The following is an 11344-nucleotide window of genomic DNA, read 5'->3' as shown; positions in this document are numbered from 1 at the left end:
TGGTCCCTCTGCGAGAGAAGCTGGGGATGCGAATACAGCAGCCTCACAGAGTTAGGGAGTTCGGGCCTAATACAAAATGGAGTCCTAATGATGGGGCATGGGCAGTGTAGAATAGCCAGTTTCACTTATGTTATAGAGTTCTAACCCCTACAGTATATGAGGGAGCCTCTTCCCGCAGGGTTGTGATGACGTTTATTCTATTTGGCGATGCCTAGGGGGGTGGGGTAAGACCATGTCCTTACCAACATATCCTAACACAACAAAGAACACCAACAACACTGCTCCCACACTCCACTCGATATTGATGAACAATCCACATTCCTAATCACATTTATACCACACACACAATCAACTACAGACACACTGAAATGACAAAATAAAACTGAGAAATACATAAAGCAAAATTATCTGCAATTGCTTTAAATTTGCACTGTTCATTATAACTGTATAACAGACTTTGGGGCCATCGGTCCTAAATTACAATCATTTTGGTTCACAAAGCTATAAGTATCCAATAACATCGTCGACTCGAGTTTCGGCTTCAACATAGGGTCCTCAAGAATGGTTGTGGATCAGCCTCAAAAGGACAAAGTGGATGGAAGATGGTGGGGGCGAGCTGGGATCAACTGTGGTAAACAGAGAATGGAGAATAGTTAATCCACAGGGGACCATGAAAGCAGGCTAGTAATAACCCTGAGAATAAAAACAAGGGAACAAAACCCAGAGTACAAGGATTGCTGCCTAATGAGTGAAGCCAACATGACTGAAGCCAGTGCAGACCCCCGACCCGTGAACCCCACTCAGGCGGAGGAATTGAACTGATTTAAAAAAGGATAGAGAGCAGCAAACACAAGCAGGTGCCAAAGAACCTTATTGTAGCCGATTGCGGTTAGTCCGACATGCGGCTAACGGGCCAGTTGTCGACACTACATACCACTAAAAAAAAAACCTTGTGAAAAGCCATGCTGGAAGGATGTACCCGAAGTCAGTGCCTGGCTCATTCCTAGGTAAGGATGAAAAACAAGTTGGCACACAGAGCGAGTGAAAAGTTTATGCAACCCACTCCTAACGTTAGTGATGGGTGATAGAGGGAAAACCAGTACCGCCACCCGCACACAGCTCTGCCAATGCACCATTTCCAACCCTCCAGCATCCATGCCATTCCAGTACCGTCATCTGCACATAGGTTTGCCAATGCACCATTTCCCACCCTATATCAACACGGCTATTCCAGTACCGCCATCCACACACAGCTCTGCCAATGCACCATTTCCCGCCCCACGGAATCCCTGCTATTTCAGTACCGTCATCTGCAGATAGGTTTGGCAATGCACCATTTCCCACCCTGCATCAACCCGGCTATTCCAGTACCTCCATCCGCACACAGCTCTGCCAATGCACCATTTCCCACCCTGCTATTCCAATACTGCCATACGCACACTGGTCTACTAATGCACCATTTCCCACCCTGCATCAACCCGGCTATTCCAGTACCGCCATCCGCACACAGTTCTGCCAATGCACTATTTCCCACCTTGCAGCACCCCTGCTATTCCAGTACCACCATCCGCATACAGCTCTGCCAATACACCATTTCTCGCCCTCAATCATCCCTGCTATTCCAGTACCGCCATCCACACACAGCTCTGCCAATGCACCAATTCCCTTCACGCAGCATCCCTGCTATCCCACTACCGCCATCCACACAGAGCTCTGCCAATGCGTCATTTCCCACCCTGCATCAACCTGGCTATTCCAGTACCGCCATCCACACACAGCTCTGACAATGCACCATTTCCCACCCTGCATCAACCCAACTATTCCAGTGCCGCCATCCGCACACAGCTCTGCCAATGCACTATTTCCCACCCCGCAGAATCCCTGCAATTCAAGTACCGCCATCCAGACACAGCTATGTCAATGCACCATTTCCCACTCTGCATTATCCCTACTATTTCAGTACCGTTATCCACACATAGCTCTGCCAATGCACCATTTCCCACCCTGCATCATCCCTGCTACTCCAGTGCCGCAATACGCACACAGCTCTGCCAATGCACCATTTCCCACCCTGCATTATCCCTGCTATCCCAGTACCACCATCCACACACAGCTCTGCCAGTGCACCATTTCCCACCCTGCATCAACCCGGCTATTCCAGCAACGCCACCCACACACGGCCCTGCCAATGCACCATTCCTCACCCCGCATTATCCCTGCTATCCCAGTACCGCCATAGCGCCTCCTAGGAAAGGCAATCCTGCATTTGAGTATCCCCTGCTATATAATGACAGTGACCCTCAAAGGCCCGCCGCTATCACGTGTGACCTGTTGTGCGTCCTGTTTTTGTGCACGTCATCCCAACGCATAAGACCCCCTGCAATGGGAAACGGCCGGAGGTCTACCTACATTTCATTCCTGCCCTACAACACTCTTGCTGTTCCCATCCTGCCACACCTACCTATCCGGCCCTCCAGACCCTTCCTATGCCATTCCTGGGAGTCACAAGACCCTTTCAATGAACCCCCCAACGCTGCACACGGCACGTCTGCTTTCCAATGCTGAGATCCACTTCCAGCTCGGCAAATGCACCCCGTTCCCTGCCCCCCGACCCGCCCCGCCTCGCGGAATTCTAGGCGAATGACCCCTGCCGGTCTAGTACTGGAAGCTGCGGCAATGCATCCGAATCTGACCTTTGCCATCGCTTATTAGTCCAGTACTGGGAATCACAGCAAGCGCGGGCAATGCATCTCAATCGTGTCCTCTTCGACACCTGGGCTATTGAGGACCCACGTAGCTCCGCCAAAGCAGACCCTTCCTACCCGGGCACCTCAGTCCGGCCCCGCAGCCGCACCTGCGCTTCCGCTAGTGAAAGGGGCGCGTGCTGTTCTGATGCACGCGGAGTTTTGCCAGTGCACCTCAATCCCCGAGGCACGGGGGCTCCGAGGGCAGCCCGGAGAGGCGGGGGGATGCACGAGGATGGGAGAAGAGGAGGAGGAGGAGGAGTCAGGACGGAGACGCTCCTGCTGCACTCAGTCTGCACGCAGCTGCAGCCAGGGAAGGAAGGGCTGCGAGGGAGTCCAGCGGTGGACACTAGCGGGACAGCCGGGCGCGCAGCTTCAGTGTGGCACATTGGCGGGCTCCCCCGATAACGCCCGGCCCAGGTCTCCAAAGCCTTCCAACTCCCCCATCCCGGGCAAGGCTTCATAGCACTCAGAAGTCCAAGTCAGACAATCCCTCATGCCGTGCAGGGGTCACTAATCCCCAGAGTTTTACAGCGACTGGATTAACGCCTGGAGCACGTCCTCGTAGCGCCTCAAGGTCCCCATTCTGTGGACTGCCAACTGTCTCTGCCACTCAATGTCCCCCGCGGCTGCCCCGGGCGTGGTGGGTTAGGGGGACCTCGGGTTAAGCCCACCTGGGAGGCGAGGAGGTCCCACCTCAGGGAGCTACACACTGGAATGACCCGAAGAACGGGGGCTCTGCAACTAATCCTGACCTCCCAGAAGATGAGGCCCCTCGGGGTGCAGTACTCGGGGCCCCTCAGGGTGCAGGTCCCTGGGGCCCTGGGGATGCAGTTCCTGAGGGCGCTGGTGGCCCTCTCACTTTCTGGTAAGTGGAGCATGGTTTGAGTTTCTGATTTGAGCTGCAGTGTGTTGGTGTGGGTTGGCTGGCTAGTCTACAGTTGTGCTGAGTTAGATTGTGCTGGGATGGGTCGAGCTGCGTTGGGCTGTCTGTTTTGTTCGGTTGCTTGGAGATGTGTTGTACTGGGTCGTTGGGCTGTGATGTACATGTTGGCGATATTATGTATCAGGTTGAACGGTGTGGTATAGATGAAGTTGTGTCGGGTGTAGTTGAGTGCTGTGCTCATAGGGTGTGATGTGTTATGTTGGGAGGGGTTGGGCTCCTGTGGATTGTGTTGTTTGGTGTGAGGCTGATTTAGGTTGCCGTGGGCTGGGTGTATTGTGTAGCATTGTCCGTCGTTGGGTTGGTGTGTATTTGAAGGTGTCGAGTTCAGCTGTATGTGTGGGATGTTGCTGTGTTGGTGTGTAATAGGTTGGCTGACGTTTGCGCTGTAACACGTGTTTCGGTGTCAGTTTAACGGTGTACACTTTATTCGTGCACTTTTGCTCGAATTCGACCAATTGCATATATATTTGTATGTATTTTATGCTGATGTGTGTGGGGCTAGGGCGTGGTGGGGGTGGGCTAGAACTGAGGTTTATGGGCGACCTTCCCACTTAAAAAAATAATCGTTAAAATCATATCGAACAAAAGTACACGGATACAATGCACGCGGTTCGACGAACCTCAAACCTCAGTGGTACCTCACGCTTTACATCATTTTGCGTCTGGTTGTTATTTCACGGTTCAATGAAACTCATGCTTTGTCTTGGGAGGTTGAAGGGCTGAGTCGGCCCAAACGGGATTTGAAGTAGTCTGTGTCCTGCCAGTTGAACGCAGATGTCTGGGGGCGAAAACGGGACGCAATGAACGGGGAAACTGCAAGCAGGCGGGAAAGTGATGTAACTCGTGGGGCGCCGTTGACGTTTGTGGTGTCAGGGGAGATGTTCTGTTAATGGTAGGGTTGGGGGCGGGGCCGCGGACAGCAAGGGGCGGGAAGCCTGTACGGCGATCTGCTGTACACGCACGTGTCTACTCACCTGGTGGGGGCGAGGGGGGCGGGGCGGGAAGGTTAAACTAGTTGCCGGTGGTGAAGTTAATGACCGTATGGGGGAGGGGCGGATGGCCAGTCCCCCACCTGGGACTCGAGCCTGGGTCGGGGTGTTGGTAGAGTGGGAGCGGAGCAGGTGGCGGTGTGCAGAGGTGATCGGGGGCGGGGCGTGGCGGGGGCACCTATGTTCTAGCACTCCTGTGCTACTGGGGGTGGGCAGTTCCCCACCAGTGCTGCCGCCGCCGCCCATAGCCGCTCCCCACAGTCGTGAAATATTTGGGGTTACGCTGCAGCTCGCACCTGCTCATTGTGGGTGATGGATGCGCTGCCTATCACCACCTCATCACGAAAGTGAGTCTGAGACAATAAGTGCCAGGGCTGAGCCCTGGCAAACACCCCCACAAATTAAGCACCGTTTCCCTGTCAGATGAGCCTAAGAGCAGCGGGCACAGAGGGGGTTGGCGAGGCCAGGAATGGAAGAATGTGGGTGCAGTGATGCATCTTCTGTAACAGCACCAAGATGCCTCAGGGCCGCTGCGCGCTTTATACATTCAAATAAATAAATGAAAAATAAATGAATGAGGCTGAGCATTTAGCTGGCCTTCCAGGCTGAGGGGGCGAGGGGAAGGGGCTGGGGAGTCACCTTCGTGCGTACTCTGGGTTTCAAACGCTTGCCCGGATCGAATCCATCTAACTTGCAGGATCCTGTCCCCAAAGCGAGTGCCTTGCCCCTACCCCCACCGCCAGCAAACATGTGTCTGGACCCAACTGATACTGCAAGGGAAGAGAAGAGGAGGGGGCCGCGGAGCGAGCTTTGGGGGGTGCCCGCGGGCATTGAGCAAGGCAGGCGCAGAGCTGGCGGCGCACCCCAAGCTCCTTGCCACAGCAGTACTGGTGATGCCCACGCTTGCCCACGGGGCAGGGTCAAATGGGAAGAGAGTCTTCTAGCAGAAGGCGCTACTTCCTGGCCGCCTCTTATTGTTCTTTCACTTCCATTTCAATTCTCTATTTTGGTCTGGTCCATGTGGGGGGGGGGGCTTGTCTTAGAACTTTCCTGCAAGAAGTTACTCAACAGACTCGCTTCTGTGCTTTAAAAACAAGGAGGGCGTGGTCACTGTGTGGCCCAGAACCCTGGTCGCCCCCTAGCTGTCTATATGTCAATGCACCACGCAGAGCTACGCTCGAAATCCACGCGGGCGGGTTCTGCAATAACGGGCTGTTGATTATACTGACAGGGAAGGGCTGCCATTTACTGGAAGGACTTTATAGAAGTTTCTCACAAAGAGATATTCATCTGGTTTAAATGAACACTAGGCGCGCGCGCAATTCCCCAGAACCCCAGGGAAGGCAGAACTAGAGGTAGCCTAGCAGGATGCGCCAGGCTGCGGTGCTGTTCCCCTTTCAGAATCATGCGGCGTACTCTGAGCAAAACCCGCGCAGCAGGGAAACTCCCTCGAAAAATGTTTTCCAGGTTGTTTTATGTTGGTTTGCCTCGAGTTGTGTTCATGGAAGCTCTGTGCTACTGGCCTTGTGCTGGGTTGCAATGTGTCATGCTCACTTGTGCTGGGATGTGTAGAGGTTTGGTGGGTAGGCTTGCAATGGATTTGGTTAGTTTGTGTTGTTTTCAATCGTGGTGTGTTCAAACAGTCCTAATGGTTTTATTTACATGGGCTGTGTTGTATTTAGTAGGTTTGCGTTCTTTTGTCTTGTATTTAGTTGGGCTATTTGATGTTTATATGGACTGGGTTGTTTGGTTTCTGTTGTGTTGAATTGTAAAAGGGAATGTTGTGATGGATCGGGTTGTTGGACAGGGATTAGTTTGGTAGGTTTGGTTGTGCAGTGTAGTTTTGAGCTTTGATGGGTTGGGACGAGTTATACGTTACATCGAGTTGTGCTGACTTAAGTCGGTTTGAGTTGTGTTGTTTTTGGGTGAGTTCTGATTGATATAGATGCGACGTGCTCAGCTGTGGTAACTTTTGGTAGGGTTTTTGCATTGGACTGTGCCAATGTGCAGTAGGTTGTGTTAAGGTGTTCCGTTAGACAGTGCTCGTTAACCTGTGGTGTGTTGTTTTTTGTTTAGATGTTTTAAGTTGTGCTATGTTCAGCTGTGCTATGTTGATTTGTGTTGAGCCTAATTGAGCTGCATAGTGTTATCAGCTGTGGTGCTGTGTAGGGCTGTATTCTTTAAAGCGCTGTTGGCCTGTGTTGCCCATTGCTGAGTTAGGCTGGACTTTGTTGTGCTGGAATGTGTTTTGCGCTGTGCTAGTGAGCACTAATATAGTGCTACATGCTAGCTACGCGATGGCTTCTTCAAAACACGTTTTGAACTGGAGGATGCTGCAGAGCTATTTAAAAAAAACTTATAATGAAATCACAATACTTAAAATCAGCACTGCTTACACATGCTTACTAATACAGTATAACACCAAAAAATCATTAAGCTTCATTATACTTCAGCTCATTACATTCATCACAAAACATTAAATATGTGCAAGAAAACATCATTCATCTAAAAACTCGTCTATATTCATTGCTCTAATAAAATATGTTATTCCAATTACGGAAGACGTAGTTCTGCCTGACAGACATCTATTCCAAAATTCTCCCTTATCTGTTTCAAAACCCAAAGAGGCCAGTTTACCCAGGTAAAGCTCACAGAGCAAACTTAACCCTGAACAGTCCAGTACCCAATGTTTCCACAAAACCTGCTAACTGACAGAACCGGCAGGCTCCCAGACTCAGTGGGGTCCTGTTGTGTCTTATCATGATTTGTTTAGACTAAAGCAGGTTCCAACGAAAGCGGATGAAAATCACTTGTGTAACTTTATCTCGGTAAATGCTAAGAAAGGGGGCTAAAATGCCTCTCATTTTGTGATCTTCCCTCAAATGAACTAAGGATGGATATGAGTTTATTTATAATCCAATCATATTGATATAATAATGATTTAGTCCTGTGCCGAGCAACTCATCTTATCCAGTATCGAGCTACAAAGAACTTTTAGTGCTCGCGTACTAGGGTAGCACTGGGCTTCATAAAATATCTTAAAATCGACATACAGAGAATTCTCTACCGGGATTGAAATCTTTCTCAGAAGGGATAAGATTTTCCAATAGGCACGAGATTGAAGGGAGGCTAAACCCAAATCATAGCGGACAGCTGCCCCAGGAAATCTCATTAGTATATTTAATATCCGTTTTCAGATTCTTACTTCCAATTCGGGCAGATATTCCAAAAGAGCACAATAAAATTTATTTTTGGAGCGCAAAAGTGGAAGACTTGTGATTTTTTTCAGGGAGTCTATTCTTGACATTGGGGAGCCGCAATGTTCCAAGTTCCACATGCAGCAAACAAATAGCACAATACCAGTGCAGCCATTTCTTACAACAAAGCACCAAGGTAGCTCGCAACAGCTGTTCAGCCTGAACGCACTCTCATAATTCAAAAGAGCACATGGGTGGGTCTCGATTCCGTACAACAGTTTCGTTATGACTTTGGCTTCATAGTATCTGATCACTGGTTTAGGGGAGAACCTGCCAAACTTTATATCGATCATTTTTATTTGGCTAATCAATTTCTCTGTAATTTCATTCAGCCAGAGTGTGCTGCTCTTCAAAAAGGATGCACATACTGGGAAACCCAAATAGACCAGGTAATCTACGCACGGAATCATTGAGTTACCTATACTCATTTCTTAGTGCTGTTTGAAAATCGAATTACTTTTGATTTTGAGGGATTGACTATACGTGAATGATTCCCCACCTATTTCACAAAGGAATTAATTAACCTCCTGTTCAGTCCGTGTGATCGTTTCAAAGGCTCAAGGCCAGCTGACAAATCATTTTAGAGCCTGGCATCCTCCCAAATACGCCCCTCGATTCAGATCCCTGCCCCATGCCATGATTTAACCGTGGTGCTCCCCAGACTCTTGACTTATCATGTGTGCCCTGGCTTTAGGATGCATGCTGTGCATGGGCAGGGCGCGTGCGGCAGGTTAGTTATTAACTCTATTGTTCTGCCTGGTGTGTGTGTGGTGCAGAGTAAACAGCGACTCACAGGAGCTTGTCCACCTGCAAGGAGGCTGTCACAGCCACAGCTCCCTCATCACAGCCAGGCGTGTGGCACAGGTGTCCGGATACCCAGGTCTAGTCCTCACCAAGAGAAAGGGTGCAAGCAATGCAGCTCCTCTGAGCTGTGGAGGATGAAGGGTGGGCTGAGGGTGGACTCTTTTGAGCTGGGTGCCTGGGCAAAGAAATGGGGTACTGTTATGGGGTAGAAAAATGTGAAGGGAGGGGCACTACCTGTAATATGTATGTCCTCTACTTCCCTCTTGTGTGTCTGGTTTCAAATGGTTAATAGATTACACTTCTGGTGCATGTGGGTGTAGCCCCCAGGCGTATGGAGACTCAAAGCAAATAATGTATACAACAGCCTGTTGTAACCAACACGTAGCCCACTTGCACTCTAACCACACATAGTCCCTTTTCAAATTTACTAAATTAATGTTTGAGTCAATTTCAATTTTAAAGAACACAAATGTTCATAAAACAACTTTGTATGTATTTCATTTATACCAACATATCCCGTTTCCGGGTATTGAATTAATATCACATAGGAAAATTAGTGAATAATCTTCAAAGATCCAAAGAAAAGTATCAAAGTACTAAACCTTTACATCAAGTACTGGTTATTTATATACAGTAGTATAGCCGATGCGGTTTGGATAAATCATATCCATCTTCAGGGCTTTGAGTTGTCCTTCTTCCTACATCTATTTCTACAATGTTCATCAATTCACCTCGAATGGTTCTATATGCAATTGTGGAAAATTAAACTCAGCCTCGTTCAATAAGAAGCCCGTAGGGCGATCTTGAGTTCCAGAGAGATTTCAGGCCTGGAGAGATACGATCCCTGGGCTTGAGGCCAAGGATACGTCTAGCAGTGCTGTTCTGGATGAGTTGTAGAGACAGGCAGATTTAGAAAGAGGCTGTTGCAGTAGTCCAGCCTAGAGAGAAACAGAGCTCTGGAGACAGTGAACTTCTGGGGGAAGGAGAGGAAAGGAAGAATACCTCCGAGGAGGTGCAGCTGGTAGTGTGACTTCTTAGAGAGGTCAGAGATATGAGGAGAGAAGGAAAGGGTGGAGTCAAAGATGACCTAGAGGTTCTTAGCCCCAAATGTGGGAGCAGGAAGAGGGCCCAGAGTGTGTGGCCAGAGAGTGACGGGAAAGGAAGGTGCAGGTGTGATGATGATGAGGAGGATCTCTGTCTTACTGGCATTAAGGCAGAGATCATTAGCGGCACACCACACCTGGATTGCAGACAGACCATCTGGGATGAAAGAGGGAAAAGAGGCGGCTGAGGGGAGCCTGAAAGCGAGCCGAGTGTCATCCGTTGTTTACAGTACTGCTATGAGTGTTGTATACAGTACTGTTATGGGGTCTCTGCCCTAACTAGAAAAAGCACTGATATGGCATGTTAAGAGGCCTGGTGGTGGTGACATCCCATAGAAAGTGGGCTATCAAGGGTACGTCTTGAGCCTCTAGGGAAACCCGGAGAACATGCAGTGGGCGAACTGTACGAAAAGAAGCAGTGGAAGTATGTTCCCTGCTGGCCTGCCCCGCTTCCCCACAAACCCCATCACCACGCCTCGTCACATGCACAATATAAACCCCCAAACACATGTGCCTGCTGTTTAAGGGAATGTTCAGTGTAGTGCACTGAAGTGCAAGTTTCAACTTCTTCCTGCGGTTTTATTTTAAAACGAAGCCACAGTTTGTTTTTAAAATAAAACTATGGGAACAGTAACACATAATTAAAATAAAGTAGAAGAGCACCGCTCCCAACCGCTCCCTCTTACTTCGACCACTGAGAACATGACAGTCACAGGTTTTTTCGGGGGCCGGGGCAAAATGTTTGGTGGTGCTCATTATTTTTGTGTATCCGCCCAGCACCACCTGCAAGAGGCAGTGGAACTGTCCCTTTCAGTTCATGTATGGAGGAACATGAATTTGGTTTTTAAGAAAGCAAATAAAAACAAACAAACCCACGTTTCTCTATGGGAGGATTTATTCCTGAGACAGTTTTGTGTTATATTTACACACACACTTTCATTTTAAAAAGGACATTTAAAAATAACTTCAGAGTAATGTTATCCCCCGGACAAATGTGGCCTGGTTTGTTTCCCGTTCTGTACGTTACAATGTGGTATTTACTTGACCAAAATGACTTTGATGTTGGGGTCAGGGGCATATATGTATATTAAGAGTAACGTGTATAGATGAGGTGAGGGGTTTTGGGGTGTAGGTGGTGCAAAACACGGGTATTGGCGAGCCCCATTGTAAATAAATAAAACAAGGTATATCAAACTAATTTTTCGAAATAAACTACTATCTTATTTACTTCAGCAAAAGAACATAGAACGGGCTACATAGACCGAACTGTTATCTGATAAACAATTCCATCAGTGATGAAGCGTAAATGGCAGCCATATTGAAATAAGCTAGACAGGTACTTCCCGCTTCCAAAATAGCGTGAATGCACCGTCCAGCCCCGTTCCGCATGCTTCCAGCAACGCCAAATGGACCACTGCCGTGTCGCAGACCTGGTGTTCATGACAGAGTGGGGGCCAGGGCTATACATTGCCTGGCGTCATGAGGGCCCCCTCAAAAAAAG

At 49.1% G+C, this 11344-nt stretch overlaps 1 protein-coding gene across 1 annotated transcript in view; it reads left to right on the top strand.

The window, feature by feature from the left end:
• Positions 1-3020: 3020 nt before the first annotated feature.
• LOC138580767 (GDNF family receptor alpha-4-like) overlaps positions 3021-11344 on the top strand; it is a 179467-nt gene continuing 171143 nt past the window's right edge. Inside the window, exon 1 of the mRNA XM_069651566.1 lies at positions 3021-3612. Coding sequence (XP_069507667.1) covers positions 3462-3612 — 151 coding nt within the window. The 5' untranslated portion in view covers positions 3021-3461. The remainder of the gene's footprint in view (positions 3613-11344) is intronic.

Source organism: Ambystoma mexicanum, chromosome 3p (genome assembly GCF_040938575.1).
Source record: "Ambystoma mexicanum isolate Mex_15411 chromosome 3p, UKY_AmexF1_1, whole genome shotgun sequence".
Lineage (NCBI taxonomy): Eukaryota > Metazoa > Chordata > Amphibia > Caudata > Ambystomatidae > Ambystoma > Ambystoma mexicanum.
The sequence above is the reverse complement of the archived record's forward strand: the minus strand, read 5'-3'. Positions and strand labels throughout refer to the sequence as shown.